Source organism: Solanum dulcamara, chromosome 4 (assembly GCF_947179165.1).
Source record: "Solanum dulcamara chromosome 4, daSolDulc1.2, whole genome shotgun sequence".
In the NCBI taxonomy this organism is placed as follows: domain Eukaryota; kingdom Viridiplantae; phylum Streptophyta; class Magnoliopsida; order Solanales; family Solanaceae; genus Solanum; species Solanum dulcamara.
In genome coordinates this window covers 18,733,771-18,754,786 of record NC_077240.1, presented here as the reverse complement: position 1 = coordinate 18,754,786, position 21,016 = coordinate 18,733,771, and the positions used below count along the sequence as shown (strand labels likewise).

Genomic DNA, 21,016 nt, shown 5'->3' with positions numbered 1-21,016 from the left:
TATTTGAGTCTCTCTTATCCCTCTGAGTTGAGATATTTGTACCGATGTTATTCCTCCTTGATGTATGTTTTATTCTGCCATATTACATACTCGTACATTCCATGTACTGACATCTATTTAGACTTGCATCATTTTATGATGCAGAGACAGGTTTAAGAGATCGTCAATAGGAGCACCATTGAGGATCTATTTCACGCTCAGCATATTGGTGAGTCATCCCCTACATTCAGAAGAGACCGCTTATGTATTCTTGCATTGAGTTTAGCCCTTTTCATTTTGATTTGAGGTAGCCATGAATATGTCATTTGGGTCGATTGAGTATTTCTTTCCTAGAATTATTCTTGTCAAACTATTATTTTTTATGACAAATATTAGAGTTGATTTGTTGGCCCATGGCCTTTATTCTTTGAGTTAGATTGATGTTTTGAGTTGCCCACCGACTATTCTCTTTATTTTAAGTCTTCCGTTGATTGAATGGATGAATGGATGTCTGATCAGGCTATATGGTCCGCTTGGAATCCAGAAATGGTTTCTGAGTGTCGGTTATGTCTAGGGTACCCTCCCGAGGCGTGACAAAATCGAATTGTAAATGATTTGATTGAACTATATTGTACATGATTGGATTTGATTGGATGGTATATGATTGATCTCTATCTAAACTGTATTCTTACTTTAGACTTATGACACCTTGATTGAGTATCTCTTATCTTTATGACTTAAGATATTTAAACCGGTATTATTTTATTCTACCATATTACATACTCGTACATTCCACGTACTGACGTTCATTTGGACCCGCATCGTTTCATGATGCAGAGACAGTTTAAGAGATCATCAATAGGCGCACCATTGAGGATCTATTCACACTCAGCTTATTGGTGAGTCCTCCCCTACATTTGGAGAATACCACTTATGTTATTCTTGTGTTGAGTTTAGTCTTTTTCTTTCTGATTTGAGGTAGCCATGAACCTGTCATTGGCACTAATTAGATAGAAGTGATAGAGGCTTCATAGACTAGATAGTGATGGGTCAATTGAGTAGTTTAATTCCTTGAATTATTCTTGTCAAATTATTTAATGACTTAGATTGGAGATTGATTTATTGGACCATGGCCTTTTTTTCTTGAGTTAGGTTGTTGATTGGGATTGTCCATCTAATTATTTCTTTATTTAATCCTTCCACTAATTGATTGAATGAATGGATGTGTTATTGGATCAAGTGGTTCGCTTGGGGACCAGTAATGGTCTTCGAGTGCTGGCCACATCTAGGGTACCCTCCCGGGGCGTGACATAAAGAGAGTTCAAGGCGTAAAAAACGTCAAATGACATCTACTTCATTTGGATATAATTTTGTAACATTTCTTCTTGAACATGAGCCTCAAACATTCAAAGAAGCTATGTCTGCTGTGGACTCATTCTTTTGAAAAGGGGTTGTCAATAGTAAGATTGATTCAATTTTGAGCAATCATACTTGGGAATTGGTTGATCTTATTTCCGAAACAAACCTTTGGGTTCAAAATGAATTTTCAAAAGAAAAATAAAAGTTGATGGAACTATCGACAAATAAAAGGCAAGGCTTGTTGTCAAAGGATTTAGACAGCATGGAGGTCTTGATTAGTTTGATACATACTCACCTGTAATAAGGATTACATCCATTCAGATGTTAATTGCACTAGTTACAGTGTATGACCTTGAAATCCATCAAATAGATGTAAAAACAGCTTTCTTAAATGGAGAATTAGAGGAAAAATTTACTTGAAACAACCCAATGGTTTTGTGGTTCCTGGTAAGAAAATAAAAATGTGCAAACTTGTTAAGTCACTTTATGGACTAAAATAAGCACCCAAACAATGGCATGCAAATTTTGACCAAACTATGTTGCCAAATAGATTTAAGATTAATGTGTTTACGTTAAATACACTCCAAACAAAGTTGTCATTATTTGTTTATATGTGGATGATATGCTAATAATGAGTAACGACATTGCAAACATAAATGCTACTAAGTGTATGCTTTCTAGTAAGTTTGATATGAAAGATCTACGAGTTGCCAATTTGATATTGGGAATTAAGATTCACAAAACTCCTCAAGGTCTAGCAATGTCTCAAACTCATTATATCCAAAAGGTACTTCAAAAATACAAGTACTTAAACTTCAAAAGTGCAAAAACACCAATTGATGTGAACCTTGATCTTGCTAAGAATAAATGTGAAAGTCAGGCTCAATTGGATTATGCAAGAGTGTTGGAAAGTTTGTTGTACATCATGAACTGTACCCGACCAAATATAGCTTGTGCTATAAGTAAATTAAGTCAATACACAAGTAATCCCAACTAAAATTATTGGATGACAATGAAACGAGTTTTGAGGTATTTAGAACACACTCTAAACTTTGCTTCGCATTATAATAAGTATCCAAAAGTTGTTGAAGGATATAGTGATGCAAATTGGATTACTGGGACAAATGAAATTAAATCCACAAGTGGATACGTTTTCACCATTGGTGGAGGAGCGATATCTTGGAAATCATCCAAACAAACATGTATAGCTCGCTTTACAATGGAGTCTGAGTTCATAGCCTTAGACAAGGCCAGTGAAAAAGCAGAATGACTCCAGAATTTCTTAGAAGATATTCCATTTTGGTCCAAACCAATGGCTCATATATGCATACATTGTGATAGTCAAACTGCAATAGGAAGAGCTTGGAGCGTTATGTATAACGGGTAAGTCTCGTCACATATGACGAAGACATAATACTGTTAGACAACTACTCTCTAGTGGAATTATCACAATTACTATGTAAAGTCAAAGGATAATGTGGCAGATCTACTTATAAAAGGCCTAACTAGGGAAGGAGTTGAGCGATCATCAAAGGGAGTGAGATTATGGCCGAGGACAAATCATCGTGACGGTAACTCTACCTAGAAGACTGGACATCCCAAGATCTAGGTTCAAGGAGATCAAACAAAGTCATTGATGACGGTTCAACATTGTCAAAATAAATTTTATTATTCATTCTCATGATGCGATAATGTTTAGTAACAAGGATAAGACATTATGACCTTTTAATGATATTTAAGTTTGATACAAGACATATCAAATGGTGTTTTTACAGAATAACACATTTAGATATCACCTATATAAGTGTGAAGTGTAAGCCGCTTCAAGAAGAATCTAGTAAGGCCAGTTCTCTACGCATTTATGAACCAGGAAGTGTTCATGGCTGAAACGAACAAAACAATGAGAACCAAAAATAGTTAAAGGGTTAATTGTGTGACTTATGTTGTCTAGGTATACACCAAAGCTCGACAGTTCAAAGATATCAAATCTACTAATTAACGAAGTATATCCGATATATGTTCACTATGGAAAGTTCAAAGGGAAACCTGCTTATCCAAATGCAATTAATTCTTATTTACGAATCACACAGTTTTTTCATGCATATGTTTTAAACAATAGCCATTCCCCATTCATGTAGGACATTGTTGGGTTTAAGTGGAGTGTTAATGGGAAAGAATGGGGAAAAAGAATTAAGAAATGTGGAGGAACAAAATGAAGGGAAAATGAAAAGTCATTTCTCCTCATTAGTAGAAGAAAGGAAAAGTCTTGTCCTTATATTATGAAAGACTTTTTTTAACTCATAAAGAGTTAAGTAGAGGGTGCCCCTCGCGCCATCGTCGTCGTCGCTCGCTCGGCTTCGGCAAATGATGTGATTGATTGATAATTTTTTTAGAAAAAATTTATTTATTAATCTCATTAATTGATTTCCTTTTTCTTACTACTAATTCAGTATTAATTCAGAATTGTTAGTTAAATAATTAATTATTTTGCGGATTAATTGAATTAATTAAATTTGCAGAATTAAAATTATCAAATTAACTAATAAACGAAATTTGAAATTTGCAGATTCTGAAGGGACCTGTTCCTTTCGAATAGATATTTCCCTTCGCAGATTCAGAAAGGACCTGTTCCTTCCGGACATACACTTCCTTTCCCAAAAGAAACCTTGTTGGCTTTAAATATAGAGGTCTCCTCTCAGTTTTGATCATCGTAAATCTCTCCCTCTCCTGTATATATTTTCTTACAAATAAATTGTGTCTTTGTGTGATTACGTTGCTATTTTTGAGTTCGCTGGAATTAAATTTTTTTGAGGTAATGCTACTTTTTTAATGTTATATCTATTTTATCCTGGGAGGAAATAATTCATAACCTCGGGTACAGTGAATGGATTAAATTCCTTAAGGACACACAGTGTATTTTGTGGACTCGGATACTTTTTTGTCTTTCCATCTTAATTGTTTTTGTTTACTAACTTTAACACAGGAGATAAGAAAGATGAGATATATCGTAAGTAAACATGATATATATAAGTTTCAAGTTTTGGAAATTAAATTACTTCAAATAAATTCCCCAGAAAAATTATTCCCAAACCTCTAGCCTTTCCCGCCAACGACCTGAGCCTGGAGATTCTTCTCCTTTCCTTCTTTGACCAAAGTGCCCCTGCATATCCCCAAAACTCAGCCAAAAACTGAAAGGTAGAACCGTAAATATTCCCAAACAGAGCCAGGCCACGAATGCTGTGAAAGCTTACTTCAACAGGAATTGGACAAGAGAAGACATGATAAATTATGGAGAAATTCCCGAGAACGCTTACACAAGCTTGAAGACGGTACATTCATCCTTACTGTTGCATTTTTTCTTACTATTTGATCACAAATGCAAGTATTATTTTTCTGATTAAAATGTTGAGTATGAAAAATATTGTAATCGAGAGAATGAAGAATCGAGATTTCTCTATTTCGTAATCTCGTTACTGATAGCTGTATCAGGAGATCTACTAGGAATCGATTTGTTTTACAGTTTCTTCTAGTTCAAGTAAGGAATAAGGCAATATTCTACTTGCTTTACTTAATTCTTCAGGATTCATGATGAATTTTGATTTTTCTGAATATTTTACATGTATTACCATAATTTTTCTCTTCTTTTGTACTTGATTATGCCGTTAGTGATAATCTAATAAAACGATTGGATTCCCCCTTTTTCCTGTGATTGATTGGTTTTCTGAAAATATAGGTGTATCTTACTCTCTTCTGTGCCATCTTGAGCTTTACTTTTGGATCCTTCTTGCATTTGATCTGGGAAGTTGGAAGGCCGTTCACAGTCCTTTCTTCTGTAGCAAGTTTATTCTGGCTTTACTTTACATCACCATTGAGAGTGGTACGTGATCTGTGTCTTGTAGATTTTCTTCCAAGTTGTTGAATTGTTATTGAAGTCGCTTCTTATGTTGTAAATCTTCTGTCTATGCAGTGGCAGAGGGTCTCACTCTTGATGTATGCAGCCTGTACCTTGGGTGCTTCTTTTGGCCTTTTTACCAAATATCTCTTCGAAATTGATCCAGTGTAAGACCCAAAAGATGCTAGACATTGTTCAGATATCTTCTGTTAAAGTTTGAGATGGCTCATGAATGAGTGAAATTAAGAAACATCACCAAATTATGAAGAGTGCACTTAAATAATTTACACTGATTCCTGAAGTCTTTTCTAATATGATAAAAGAAAATTGGTTGCTCTTTCATTTCCTACATTATATTGCATCTTAATGAATTCAATAGCAGTTACTTTGATCCTTCTGCATGCGTAGTTGATTATCTCTGGTTGTTTTGTGTTCCTTATTGAAGAATATTCTGATAGTTTGAAAAATATCTAACTTCAGAAAGCATTCCTTGCTTGCTCTCCAGTCTTATTCTCAGCCTTTTGGAAGGTTCAACACTTGGCATTGGAATTGTCTGGTTTGGATCCTCGTTAACAAGGGAAAGGAGAGTAATCTACACGGGTTGCCTGAGTTTTTCTTATGCTCTCCAGCTTTGTTGTTAATGCTTTACATATCCTTGACAGCCACACAGCTCATTGGGTGTTAAAGGTAAGCAGTTGTATGCATACGGTGTGATCTCACTCATCCTATACACAGTTCCCGTGTTAATAAATCATTACTTCTGTCTAATGAATGAATAATATGACTGACCTGATGAATACTGCTTGTGGTAGGTAAATATTGTGCAAGCATTGTTCATGGGGTACTTTACCTGACTGAGGAAATTGAGCAACACAGACAGAATTAATGCTGATACACTTTGGTACTACAGAACAGAGCGTTGATAGCAGATGTGGAACTGTAAATGATGAAAAGTATTCCATTGTTGGCTACATTTTACTGATTGAATTTGAAATTCGTTAGTCTGAAGCCAAGTGCTTTGTATGTTCCTTGGCAAATATTTGTTCCATAAGATGGGAGGTTCCACCCTCCTAGTGTTCCCAATTTTTGCACACAATTTTAGCCAGAAATCCGGTAAGCTTTTCTCTTGATATCAATTTTCGAAAACCACTTTTCAATTATTTTTTTTCGGTTTGCTCTATTTTGCTTCTGTTGGTCACCCACAATATATAAGCACTTTGGTTAAACAAATACTTGTTAAGACATTTCAATCGTTTTAACAGAAAAAATATGCACCTTTTTAGTGAACATACGAATGGTTTGTTATCTATTTCATTTTCTAGGAAAATATTTTCTCCATTCAAGCACATCCAAAATGCACGTCGACTTTCTTTAAAATGAACTGGAATTCATTATGGGTATATTCACGAGTTGAAAAGAATACCAATAGAATTAGAACTTAAATATATTAGTATTGCTAATAACTAAAGAAAGAGAGAAAAACCATTGTTTCATCATAATTCACAAAAAAACTAACACTTCAAGCAAAGATCTTCTCACTCTCTCAATTCCAATGGCACCTGTTATGAATGGGCCTAGGCCAGTATTGGCAAAGCAGCCCAACACCGGATTAAGTGTCTATGTGTGGAATTCGGATTGATAAATAGGGACTTGTGAGAGCAAAATAGAGGGATATGCAGATTGTGATTATGCTTAGGCAAAGACTGCTTCTCATCCCCAATTCCCTCTTAGTTCCCTCATCTCCTTCTCCTTTATCTTACTGTTACTGTCGTGTTCTTCATATTGTAATTGCTCCTTTACGTATGAATCAAAGCATATTAGTGATTGTTACATTGGTGCTTTCATTGCTCGTCCTCCATGTGAAAAATAAAGATGATTTATTGGAGGTAAAAACAATCCTAGATATTTAGTGGAATTTTTTAAAATTTTGTGGAGTAATTTCTTTAGTATTTGTTGTATCTAAGAAAAATGTAGATATTTTAGAGAATCAGATATTTGTTCTTAGGAAAAATCTAGATTGTATAGAGTATTAAATATTTGTAGAAGGGTTAGAATACTCTAAATTCTTAGTATCTAGAATTATCCCTACGCAATTATAAATTGGGGTGGCATTATGCATTTGTAAAAAATCCAAAACAACAAAAATAAAAGTGTCTTCTTTCCGAACAAAGTTGTCTTATCAAAATACATTCTCCTTTCTAGATTTTTAGTATCTAGAATTATTCCTACGCAACTATAAATTGGGGTGGCATTATGCATTTGTAAAAAATCCAAAACAACAAAAATAAAAGTGTCTTCTTTCAGAACAAAACTGTCTTATCAAAATACATTCTCCTTTCTAACTTCCTCTTCTTTAGTTGAATCTTTCGATCTTAGTTAATGATCTTGGGCTAGTAGAAGGTCTCTCCTATTATAATTTTCTTCTGCTATTTCTCTACACTCCATGGCTGACGGGTACCTCAAATTTCATTTCCATACCCCAGCTGCAATTGTGCTATATCGCTTCAGCGGTGTTTCTGACCCAACCATATGATTTATTTATTTTTGGTTAAATTTTGGTATTTTATTAATAAAGTAATGAGTATAAATACCTCCTTACACCACTTTGGGCAAAATTCATTTCCTACATGACCCAATCTACTAGGAAAGAAATAAACAAATAACCAAAAACAACACCTAACACTTTGAACCTCTCTGTCCCTCTATCCCTTTGCTAGAGTTACTCTCAAATAGGGACATTTTAATTTATCACTATTAATGATCTTTCTTCTTGCTACTTCCAAACTGCTGAAATCTTGATAGTTGCAACCTCCTTTATCGATTGCAATATTTGCTAAGTAATCTGCTCGTTGATTTCCTTCCCTGAGAATGTGCTGGAATGTATGTTATTTGTCTTGTAAGAATATTTTGATTTCTGTCGCCATCCCTGTGATTATCCTATAATGTCAAACTCACAAAAATTTGATTCTAAATTTTTAATTTTTTCTTGTTGTGGATTGGAGTTCAAGCTTTTCTAAAGATATGTGGCTATCTCTTCCTTACCTTTATTTTGACGGAGAAGCCGTCGCTTGGTTTAATTGGTTGTCTCGCAATAAGCAGTTGTATGACTGGAACCACTTCACAGATAAATTGGCTTGCCATTACCGCGGACAAACTGTTACGGAACTTGGATTGGCTCCCGTTACTGATTTATTGCTACAAATGGATGAGAATCTCGCTTGTATGCGATAGCATTCAGAATACTCTATCGGCTTGCTCCCACAAGTTCTCTAACGCTCAAGCACGTCCAGATTTGACTGCTTCTGTGGTCGATAAGTGTGACATAGAAGATGTCGCTGAACAGGGAATTATTTCTGCTTTGAACGAGGACAACTTAAACACTACAGAGAATTCAGAGGTCCCTCATATGATGTTAAAACCTCATCTGGCAAATTCAAAGGTACTTCCTGAGCTGTTAAATTCAACGGGTAGTTCTTCAACCTCTATTCCTTTTCGAGACTTTGGGTCCCATGTTGGACTCCAAAAATGACTTGAAGGACGACCCAATAAGCTATGCCTGCAAGGTGTTTGCTGAAATGCCCGATAAGAAAACTGACATGGAAGTCAAACATCCAGTGATAAAATGATTTAGCAAATCCCGCATCCCATATGTTTGATGAAATGTTTCAAACAGTTTCTGAAGTTAAGGGAGAGCACAGTGACCTATCAGGTTTGGTAATAATAGCCTTGCATTACCTTGTTTGCTTTCGGCTTGTAGTCTCGCCCACCTTATGGGAAGATGGATATTTGATCATTTCAGAGAATTCGATCATGCTAAACTCCCATTATCGTTGTATCGATTTCCACCTGATCGATTCGGGTTTAAATTTCCATTTGATCCTGGTTCTAGTTTGCTTACCATATTTCTTGGTACTGCAAGATATTATTCACTCATGGTTATGAATGATTTCAAGGAAATCATTAGAATATTCCCATGTCATATCGACTCCACGTCCAATGCTCAATGTATTTTACCTCAATTCCCATTTGATCCCGGTGTGAATCTATTCATTACAATCACTGGTGGATCCCTCCAAGTTTCTACATTGCAACCTGAGGCATCTAATTGGGATCCCAAAATATGTTCCAAGTCCACTGCTCGAATAGAGTTGACAGCAAGGGCGAGTGTATTTCCTTGGAGAAAGACACTCATTGTTTTGCTCTTTGCATTGATTGGGTGTTTGACATATCTCTTCGTAGGGATAAAACCAGCTTTCTGGTTCCTATAGCTAACAAGGAGTACATGGTAACAAAGGACTATATTGCACCAAAAGGGCATACAAAGTTGCTAGTGAGTTTATATCACATCTCTGCAATGTTGAGATTGTGTTCTTTGAGTCACTTTATCTCCTAAAATCTGAAGGTTGGCGCCTCCCTGCTTTAAGTAGAATTTGGAGCACTGTAATGCTCATTGGTAAAGTTATAAGAAAGTTGCCTACTCTTGCTTCCAACCTGTTGTTGTTAGTTGGTATAACGTCCCTCATAGCTCCAATCAGAATCGTCACGATGATATCAATTTTGTACTACTCAAACCTTGAGGACAATGTTCTTATTGGAGCCGTAGGTATTGTTATGAATGGGCCTAGGCCACTATTGGCAAAGCAACCCAACACCGGATTAAGTGTCTATGTGTGGGATCTGGGTTGATAAATAGGGACTTATGAGAGCAAAATAGAGGGATATGCAGATTGTGATTATGCTTAGGCAAAGACTCTGCTTCTCATCCCCAATTCTCTCTTAGTTCCCTCATCTCCTTCTCCTTTATCTTACTGTTACTATCGTGTTCTTCATATTGTAATTGCTCCCTTACGTATGAATCAAAGCATATTAGTTTGTTATCTCTGTTGTTTATAGTTGAGTTGAGAAAATCACAATATTCACATTTTTATTTATATCACATAGTTGAACGGCATTTTTGATATTTTTTCAAAAAAATATAGAGTATAGAAATAACTAGTATTGAAAATGGTACACGTTAATTATAGGGGTAAAATAAATTTCTTTTAATTAAAATCAGGTGATCAAGTAATATGAGATAATTATTTTTAATAAAATATTTGGGACAGGAAGTATATTTATACATGATTAATTTTCTTTTTTCTGGCAGGTCTAAATATCCACTCAATATTAGGAAATTGCGGCGGCCACTGAACATAAATAAATCAGTCAAAGAGAATTTTATTTTAGACCCAAATCCGGCAATTCAGCTCTGCTCAAAACTTCCGGCGGACGGCGATGTATTCGTTTCTTGGTTTTCCGGCTTGGATTCATGGGGCTATACAGATCATTCAACTGAAATTCTTCTCATGGAATGCTTTAATTTTCACTCCAATTTCTACAACAACTGATGATTCGATACTCCCAAATGAAATCATAACAGATATTCTCTTAAGGCTTCCCAACAAATCTCTCTTGAAATGTACCTGCGTTTCGAAATCATGGCATCAACTAATCTCTAGCCCTCATTTTGTGAACACCCATCTCAAATTAAACAGAAATTATCATAGAGTTCTATTTCCAGGCATTAATGGAGCATTCAAGTTTTTTTCTATCAATCCCCTCTTTAACAAACAACAACAACAAGTCACTGTTCACATGTATCCTCCCACTTCATCCGCTTTCGTTGTGGGTTCTGCGAATGGGCTGATTTGTCTGTGCAATCACGCAGGGGAGACGTATATATGGAATCCTACCATTAGGAAGTCGAAGGAATTACTTAATTCGAAATGGGGTACCTCTTTCTATACCAAATATGGTTTTGGATACGATGACTTGTGTGATGATTATAAAGCTGTATTTGTTGATTATTGTCGTAGTTCTTATCATGATGATGATATGTCCAACATGAGGACTCTGGTCAATGTTTACAGTTTGAGGACTGATTCATGGACAACATTACATGACCAGCTTCAGGGCATCTATCTAGTAAATCTTTATGCTAAATTTGTTCACGGGAAGCTTTATTGGGTTGCATCTAGTGGTATTCGTGATCACAATGTGCGCAACATCATTTCTTATGATGTAGCAGACGAGAAATGGGGTAGCTTGGAGCTTCCCATTTGTGGAGAAGTCAATTCTAATTTCAAATTGGGAGTTGTGGGAAGTGACCTTTCTCTACTTTATACTTGTCGTCTAGGTGATACTACTTCTGATGTCTGGATATTGAAGGATTGCAGAGTTTGGACAAAATTGTTCACCATTGAATATCCTCAAAATGCTGGGCTATATATTTTTTCTCCACCCATTTTAACATTCTCTATGCATCTTCGACGGTCAAACAAGGGTGACATTTTACTCTCACATCCGGGATTTATCATGATATTTGATGGTTCAACCAAAAGACTAGAGCACACTATTAATGTTGAGGGATGTAATCCTCCAGAAATATACGCAGAAAGCATTGTTAATCCCCTGATGATATCTGGTAAGAATTCTGCTTAGTCTAGCTGTATGCTCTTTTTGCACTTCTTTTTCTGTCAAAAATAGGACAAGACATTGAATATGTTTTTCTTTTTCCTGATAACGTGCCTAAACATTGAATATATATGAATCTATACATCATATTTGCTTGTAGTTCTTGTAAGCGTTTCTCCTTCTTATTATACTAATTTTTTGGATACGTGCATTGCACCTAGTCCTTTATTGTCAATTGTTATAATGTTTGTATCCTAAAGCAATAAATCTTTAACAGTATACATGTTTGAAAAGCAATTGTTTGAATTACTGATTGCTCGAAAATGTACAAAGCTAATTTTTCATTGGAGAGAGATCTGGATTTTGAAATAAGTTGACTTGGTCTATTGCATGACCTTTCACCAATTTCGTTGGAGTGTATGTATATAGTCCTTCCATGTATGCACCAACTATGCAGTAATTCTAAAATGTATATAGCATCATCAAACACTAAGTTTTATGTCTTGATTATCATCGCAAACAGATCCTTTTTTATCGTCTTGGTGCCCTGTTGTAGTAAATACCTGCATTCTTACTGTCTTGTTTTCCTTGTTTTCTTTTTCTGTCAGGTCATTGTACTTCAAAGGACAATCCACAATAGCAGAAACTACATAGAGTTTGTGGGAATTGTTCTCAGCAAGCGGTCGAGTAATATATGAATACTTATTTTCATCACTAGTCTTTTAAGCAGGAATTTTGTTGGCAAGTGGTGGCCTCGTAGATGCAGCATCTTCCTCAATTTGTTATCTCAAATATTGTTGCTGAACCTGTTCGGCAATTTTAGACTCAACATGCTGCTGAGCAAGTTCTCTCTGTACAAGAAGTTGTGATTCTAGTTCTTTTATAAGGTGTTGGACAAGGATTGTTCCATATTTCTGAATGTTTCAAGTTAATTGTGGAGTTTCGCTGTTGTTGAGTGCAATAGTATGTTATGTACATTTGGAAAAGTGACTATTTTATGGAGAGCTTATGAAGAAATTGGCTGTAATTGTTGTTTTGAAGCTAACGTTGAGTTCACTAAATTTTGTGAAGATCCATGTGTATCCATATTTATCCATTGAGTAACTCATTTTTTATCCGTTTAAAATATAGGTCGAGTCAAATATTTTATCCATTTTTGTTTAACTTGTTTTTATCAGCTCATATTTGACTCGATCCGCTCGTTTGCCACTTCTAGTTCTACACAAGATTTTCTTAATCACAAAGTAATATTGGCTAAGAAATATTAAAAGCACTTCTCTTCAGACTAACGAATTTCAAATTCAATGAGTAAAACGTAGCCACAAAGTATTACTTTTTCATCATTTACAGTTCCCCATCTGCTATCAACTCTCTATTTAGTTCACCATTTACAGTTCCCCGTCTGCTATCAACTCTCTATTTTTTCCCCAAGTGTATCAGCATTAATTCTGTCTGTGTTGCTCAACTTCTGCACCCAGGTATAGCCTTGCAGCATGGACCACTATAGCCGGTAAATGGAAGAAGACGGTGAGTGTGCAATTGACACAGTCAATTTCTCCTAAGCGAGCATCATACAGGATCTCTTGGCTATATACCACAAGGTACCCCAAGAACAAGGCATGCGCAGTGTATACCTACCACAAGCAGTACTCATCATCAAGTCAGTCATATTATTCATTCATTAGACAGAAGTAATGATTTATTAACGTGGAAACTGTGTTATATGATGAGTGTGATCACATTGTATGCATACAACTGCTTACCTTTAACATCCAATGAGCTGTGTGGCTGTCAAGGATATCTAGAGCATAAACAGAAATGCTGAAGAACATTAGAGCACCAGAATAAAGCAGGCAACCCATGTAGATTTCTCTCCTTTCCCTCGTGAACAAGGCTACAAACGATAAAGTTCCAATGCCAATTGTTGAGCCTGCCAAAAGGCTGAGAGCAAGGCTGGAAAGAAAGCAAGGGATGCTTTCTGAAGTTATATATTGTTCAAATTATTCTTCAAATAAGGAACAGAGAGCAACAAGGGCTAATTACCTACACACTGAAGGAGCAGAGTAACTACTATTGAATTCATAAATATGCAATATAATGTAGGAACTGACAGAGCAAGCCAATGATTGTTAGGGGGAGGAAGCACCACAACTAAATTTTGATATGATAATAAATAATGAAAATAAATTGGACACGAGAATTTTATTTGGAAACCCCTCAAACAGATAGAGGGGAAAAACCATGGGGTAGAAGGATTTTACTATGATAATATGAGAGTACACTGCTCTCAAATACAAGGAGAAAACAACAATAAACACTTCTCTCTTGTAAAAGAAATAACTCACTAAAAAGGACAAGTACAATATTTATCTTGATGTATAACTCTCTTTATGTTCTTACTCTTTTGGATTGTATTTTTGTGGGATGATCTAAATGAGGGCAATAAGCCCTCTATTTATAGAAAACTGAAAAAGCGTAAAATACACGTTTTCTTTTCAAAAGTTGCTAAAGGATGCAACAACGTTTGAAACGCGTAAAATACGCGTTTTCTTCTTGGATGGTGCATGTGCACCCCCTTTTTGACTTTCTTGCATTCTCCCACTTAGCTGCTACAAATTTTGTTTCCGTCGTAGATGTAGCCACTATAGGCTGTAGTTTTGAAATCCAACTTACAGCTTCTCCAGCAAGAGTAAACACATAACCTGTGGTGGACTTGCTTTTATCAAGATCACCTGCATAATCAGAATCAACATAACATTTAACAGTAAAGTCTGATCCTCCATAACATATTGCAAAATCTGAGGTACCCTTGATATATCTCAGGATCCTCTTAACAGTATTCCAATACTCTCTACCAGGATTAGCCATGTATTGACTAACCACTACCACTGCTTGTGCAATGTCAGGTCTTGTACATACCATGGCGAACACTAAACTTCCCACTGTTGATGCATACGGTACTCAAGACATCTCCATCCTCTCTGATTATTTGCTAGGACTCATACTTGAGGATAACTTGAAATTAATAGAAAGTGGGGTAGAAATTGATTTACAGTCTTGCATCTTGAAGTGTCGCAAGATTTTCTTTAAGTTGTTCTCTTGAGAAAGCCAAATCTTCCTATTATTTCAGTCTTGGAGAATTTGCATTCCTAGAATCTTGTTTGCTGATCCCAAGTCCTTCATTTCAAACTCCCTAGCCAACTGTGCCTTTAAATTTGTGAGACGATCTTTGTTGGGGCCTGCTACCAACATGTCATCAACATACAACAGAAAAATAATAAAATCGTCATCACCAAATCTCTTGTAATAAACATAAGGATCTGAACTATGTCTGTTGTATTCAAGGCTTATAATGAAGGAATCAAATCTCTTATACCAACACCTCGGCGCCTGTTTAAGACCGTATAAAGATTTGTTCAACCTGCAAACCAACTTCTCTTTTCCCTGTTCTTCAAAACCTTCTGGTTGGAGCATGTAAATTTCTTCTTCAAGCTCTCCATGAAGAAATGTAGTTTTGACATCTAACTGCTCCAAGTACAAGTCAAATGTAGCACACATTGTCAGGACCACTCAAATTATTGTGAGTCGAACCACCAGAGAAAATATCTCATTGAAGTCTATACCTTCTTTCTAAGTGAATCATTTTACCACCAATCTTGCACGATACTTCTCCACTTGATCATTACCATTACGTTTGATCTTGTAGACCCATTTGTTCTCTAATGGCCTTCCTTCCTTGTAGTAATTGAACAAGATCCCATTTTTTATTTTTATGAAGAGCTTCAATTTCTTCTCACATTACTTCCATCCACAGAGATGATTCTTGGCCTTTCATAGCCTCGTGAAAAGTTGAAGGCTCTCCATTCTCTGTTAATATACAGTATGCAACATTGCCCTCCATAGAATAATCTGAGTGCCAAGCTGGTTCTCTTCTCTCCCTGGTTGACCGTCGAACTTGTGGAGTTTCGATCTCAGCTTGATCTTGTTCTTCGTGCTCTGGTGCTGCTTTAGAAGAAACTAGAACTTCTTTTATTTCTTTAATTTCAACCGTAGTAGTTTCTAATTTTTCTTTTGAAGTGCTACCTCCTTTTCTTGTATCTTGTTTTCAACAAATACAACTTTCCTGCTGATTATCACCTTGCAGGCAGTGGGATCCCACAAGCGATACCTCTTGAATCCATCAGCATACCCTAAGAAAATACATTCTCTAAATTTCAGATCCAATTTTGATTTTTCTTGGGTGTTGTACATAACATAAGTAGGACTTTCGAATATATGTAAGCAAGAATAATCAGTTGGTTTTCCTGTCCACATCTCCATTGGTATTTTCAGATCAATTATTGCTGATGGTGACCGATTGATCACATAACAAGCGGTTTTGACTGCTTCTGCCTAGACTAGTTTTTCCAATCCTGTAGTTGCCAACATAACTCTTGTTCATTCCAGTAAGGTTCTGTTCATCCGCTCTGCTACTCCATTTTGTTGTGGAGTATATGCCACTGTGAACTGCTTTTTAATACCTTCTTGTTTATAGAAGTTATCAAATTCATCATCAGTGTATTCTCCTCCATTATTTGTCCTTAAACACTTGATCTTTTTGTCAGATTCAAGTTTCACCCGCACTTTGAACTCTTTGAAAATCAAAAAAACATCTATTTTTCTCTTGATTGGATACACCCAACTTCTCCTGGATTAATTGTCGATAAATGACACAAAATATTTCGCTCTTTCTAGGGACTTCACCGGTGCTTCCAGACATCAGAGTAGACCAAATCTAATATTTCCTTGCTTTTAGGAGAGGAACTGTTAAACTTTAGTCTATGTTGCTTACTGGTAAAGGTAGTGAAACCTTTTTGAGCCTTGGAAGAAGCTTTTGCTCAGCAAGAATCTTCAAACCTCGTTCTGACATATAACCAAGTTTATGATGCCACATCATCGTTGAATCTTTAAATGAACTTGTTGATGCAGTTAATGTTTCTCCTTCTTGGTGTGTTTCACATTTAAGCACATATAGATTTGCAACAAGATTTTCCTCTTTCATCACTACAAGCGTTCCTTTTGATATTTTCATGATTTCATCATGAGTTTTATATGAACATCCATTATCATCTAATTATCCCAAAGATAATAGATTCTTCTTCAAATCTTTTACATGTCATACCTCCTAGATGGTGCGTATTGTGCCATCATACATCTTTATTTTGATGGAATCCATACCAATAACATCCAAAGCATGATCGTCTCCCATGAATACAGATTCTCATGAGATAGGTTTATATTGATGGAACCATTCTTTCTAGGAAGTCATGTGCCATGTTGCTCTTATGTCCAAGATCCAGACATCAGTGAAACATTTTTTGCCTTTATTATTTGATATTGTTTCACTATATAAAATATCACCATCATCCAAGGTACTTGCAACATTCCCTTGAGCATTTGATGACTCAGGGTGTTCACTCTTCTTCGTGAACCAACAATCTTTCGTGATGTGCCCTTTCTTGCCACAGTTGTGACACTTTATATTCTTCTTACTTGTTTATTTAGATCTACCATGATTATGACTCCCACTAGGCCCACGTTCCGTTGGTCTTCTCTCACCATCTTCAAAGCTTCGGTTTGCTGCTTGTCTATCTTCCTTATTTTTTAATCGATTTTCTTTTTCTAAGACAGCGGCTGCAACTTCATCAAAAACTAGACTGTCTGTATTATTCGTCAGGCTGATGATGAGTTGTTCATATGAGTTAGGAAGACTTTGAAGTAGAAGCTCTGCACGTTCAGTCCCTCTATTTTACAGCTCATTGTTGTAAGTTGCAAAAATAAAGTATTCAAAGTATTGATGTGTTCAGTAACCGACATGAACTTTGTCATTCGAAGAGTATACAATCTTTTTTTTAAGAAGAATTTATTATGCAAAGACTTGGCCTCGTACAATCCCGTAAGAGTATCCCATATTTTCTTCGTCGTACGTTTTCCAGCCATATTAGACAACACTTGATCAGCTAGTGTCAAGTGTAGATCAGAAACTATGTTGTTGTCTATGTCGTTCCACTTGCTGTCATCAGTAAAATCTATTGGCATGCCTTCAATTGCAACTAAACAATTATCTTTTCTCAATATCTCTCTTATTTTTAATTTCCACAATGAGAAATTAATCCCATTGAATTTCTCAACGTCAAACTTTGTTGTACTCGACATTGTTATTTGCTTCACACCTTTCTAGATTATTTCTAAATATTTTTGCAAACAATCGTGACAAACTGTACCGTCACCAAAATTTACTATTCATGTGAATATTATTTTTCATCAAATTTTACTATTTACAAAAAAATATTATTCACAGATTGTACCTTTGCATAAAACAGACAGAATAACCGAGGGCTCTGATACCACTTTTAGGGGAAGGAAGCACCATAACTAAAGTTTGATATGATAATAAATAATGAAAATAAATTGGACACAAAAATTTTACGCAGAAACCTCTCAAACAGATAGAGGGGAAAACCACTGGGTAGAAGGATTTTACTATGATAAAATGGGAGTATAATGCTTTCAAATACAAGGAGAAAACAAGAATAAACACTTCTCTCTTGTAAAAAGAATAACTCACTAAAGAGAATACTCAAGACTATAATAATTATCTTGATGTATAACTCTCTTTGTGTTCTTACTCTTTTGGATTGTATTTTTGTGGGATGATCTAAATGAGGGCAAGAGGCCCTCTATTTATAGGAAACTGGAAACGCATAAAATGCGCATTTTCGTGTAAAATACATGTTTTCTTGTCAAAAGTTGCTAAAGGAGGCAACAACCTTTGAAACGCGTAAAATATGTGTTTTCTTCTTGGACAGTGCATGTGCACCCCCTTTTTGACTTTCTTGCAATGACTTTGTCTAATGTAAAATACAAAATAAGGTATGAATTTAAGTGCACTCTTCTTAATTGGGTCATGTTTCTTAATTTCACTAATTCATTAGCAATACTTGGTGCAAATACAAAACTCTTTCACAATCTGGTCATCATACTGTTAGCCAAGAATGCACAAACTTTAAAACTTCAGAACATAATTGTGAGATACAATTTTCCAACTATAATTCCATTCAAGTCCCCTAAATCCATGAAGGATACAAGTAATTTCAGGGTATAGTGATCTTAAATATAAGTCATCAGTTTATAACAGTTCAACATTCTAACACCCAATGCTAGTCATATTGCTCTCATTCATATGTATGCTAAGCATAATGCAAATTCTGAACTGTGAAAGCCTAGATGATTGATCATGCCACTAATACACAAATTTTTCTGATATTCCAGGTTGTCCAAAACCTACATGATCCTAGTAGTCACTTTTAACTAACTGTGTGCAAGAATGACACAAGACGTCAAATTCATCCGCTCCAATGTCAATGTTCTCACAAGTCCTTATGAAAAAAAATTCATAGAGAAAGTAGTCAGTCTAATTGAAGATGGAAAACAATAGTTTCTACAAGGGTACCATGTTTTCCAGTTAGGATTTCGAGTAGATCTAATGATTTATTAAGGATAATGGGATTACAAGTATACACCATTCAGCAACAAACTTTTCTCTGTATACAATTGCAGACTACAAAATCAGGTTCCTGGTGATATGATATGACAAGAAAGCAGCCAAAGTAACCATATAAAACTTTAACAGAAGATATCTGAACAATGTATAACATCTTCTGAGTCTTACTCTTGATCAATGTCGATGAGATATTGGGTAAAAAGGCCAAAAGAAGCACCCAAGTTAAAGACTGCAAACATCAAGAGTCGGACCCTCTTCCTCTGCAGAGATTGAAGATCTACGTTTTAAGAAGCGGCTTGAAGAATAATTCAACAACTTGGAAGAAAATCTACAAGACAGATCACGTACCACTCTCCATGGATCAGTAATGTAAAGCCAGAACAAACTTGTTACAGAAAAAAGGACTGTGAATGGCCCTCCCGCTTCCCCGATGAAGTGCAAGAAGGATCCAAAAGTAAAGCTCAACATGGCACAGAAGAAAGTAAGATATACCTATAATCACAAGAAAAAAAAAGGGAATCCAGCTAACTACGGTTTTGCAAAAAAAGAAAAGATCAAACACAAGATACTGAAATCTGATTCAGAAACCTCTTCAATGCTGAACAGGGAGCAAGGCTTCAATACCAAATTCAACTCAAAATGCTAAAGAAAAGCTGCATACTACTCCAATCGTTTTATCATGTTATCACTAACGGCATAATCAAGTGCAAAAGAACAGTAAAAATTACGGTGATACTTGTAAAATCTTCTGCGAATTAAAATTCATCAATTCTGAAGAATTAAGTAAAATGTTGCCTTATTTCTGACTGAACTACAAGAAATTATAAAACAAACCTCCTGATACATCGCGATTACGTAAATAGAAAAACCTCCATTATCATATTATCATCGCGATTCGTTTTATCATATTATCACAATCATTATCGGCATTCTCTCGATTACAAGTAGATCTCCTGATACATCGCAATTACATAAATAGAAAAACCTCCATTCCCCAATCTCTCGATTACAATTTCTTAAATTACAACATTTTTATTAATCAGAACACTAATTCTTAGGTTTGTGATTAAATAGAAGGAAAGAAAAAAAAACTAGAAGTGTAAGATTGAATGAATGTACCTTCTTCAAGCTAGTGTAAGCCTGTTCGGGCATTTTTCCAGAATCCATCATGTCTTGTCTTCTCCAGTTCCTATTGAAGTAAGCTTTCACAGCATTTTTCATCACTGAGAATTTCATATTTTTTGCAGAGAGAAAACGGAATTGGAAAACTGATAAAGAAAAGTGAAGAACGAGAGCTGTGCTCTGTTAATACTGACAAGGAGTTCGTTACGAACGACTACCTTCGCCGTTACTCTTTTGAGGGATATTTACGCTTCTACCTTTCAGTTGTGGGGCAGAGTTTTGGGAATATTGTAGGGGTATTTTCGTCAAACAAAAGAGAGAATCCTCGTGTTCAGATCGTTGGCGGGAAAGGGAAGAGGTTTTAGAAATGTGTTAGTGACATATTCAAATAGTCATGTAGGAGATAAGTAATTATATAAGATGTTTGGTATTATTTTTTTGATTTAATTATATTGATATTGATTAAAAAATCTAGCATATCTTTTTTTATTTTTATGTTTATTTAAACATAGTCTTTAATACTTAAAAGATATTTAAAATATTATATTTCTGCTGAGATAATGTTAAGTGTAAAATAAATCTCGATACTTTTTTTTTCTGGAATTTGTCGTTTTAAAAGATCATTTTAGAAAAATCAATTAAACACAATTTGTTAATCAAAATAATGA

General features: G+C 35.5%; 2 protein-coding genes across 4 annotated transcripts; one reads left to right on the top strand and one right to left on the bottom strand.

The window, feature by feature from the left end:
• Positions 1-8,215: 8,215 nt before the first annotated feature.
• Positions 8,216-12,682, top strand: LOC129886764 (F-box protein CPR1-like). 3 transcript variants are annotated; one of them, XM_055961603.1, is made up of 3 exons: positions 8,216-8,669; positions 10,377-11,693; positions 12,292-12,682. In XM_055961603.1, exons 2-3 carry the CDS (start codon positions 10,505-10,507, stop codon positions 12,321-12,323), a joined length of 1,221 nt encoding a protein of 406 aa, XP_055817578.1. In that variant the 5' UTR covers positions 8,216-8,669; positions 10,377-10,504; the 3' UTR covers positions 12,324-12,682. The 3 variants fall into 3 exon arrangements, with proteins under 3 accessions (XP_055817578.1, XP_055817577.1, XP_055817576.1); XM_055961602.1 differs by having other exon boundaries at positions 8,216-9,560; XM_055961601.1 differs by having other exon boundaries at positions 8,216-11,693.
• A 263-nt stretch (positions 12,683-12,945) lies between these two features.
• LOC129886768 (bax inhibitor 1-like) lies at positions 12,946-20,598 on the bottom strand. Its single transcript, XM_055961608.1, has 5 exons — positions 20,346-20,598; positions 19,575-19,718; positions 19,395-19,486; positions 13,447-13,636; positions 12,946-13,317 (listed from the first exon to the last, which is right to left on the bottom strand). Exons 1-5 carry the CDS (start codon positions 20,460-20,462, stop codon positions 13,126-13,128), a joined length of 735 nt encoding a protein of 244 aa, XP_055817583.1. The 5' UTR covers positions 20,463-20,598; the 3' UTR covers positions 12,946-13,125.
• Between the last annotated feature and the right edge of the window lie 418 nt (positions 20,599-21,016).

Coding starts and splice junctions, on each gene's coding strand:
- LOC129886764 (XM_055961603.1), top strand. CDS start 10,505: ATGTATTCGTTTCTTGGTTTTCCGGCTTGGATTCATGGGGCTATACAG. Junction 11,694..12,291: donor TAATCCCCTGATGATATCTG/GTAAGAATTCTG, acceptor TTTTTCTGTCAG/GTCATTGTACTTCAAAGGAC.
- LOC129886768 (XM_055961608.1), bottom strand. CDS start 20,462: ATGAAATTCTCAGTGATGAAAAATGCTGTGAAAGCTTACTTCAATAGG. Junction 19,719..20,345: donor CTTACACTAGCTTGAAGAAG/GTACATTCATTC, acceptor TTGTGATTATAG/GTATATCTTACTTTCTTCTG. Junction 13,637..19,394: donor CTCATCGACATTGATCAAGA/GTAAGACTCAGA, acceptor CTTTCTTTCCAG/CCTTGCTCTCAGCCTTTTGG.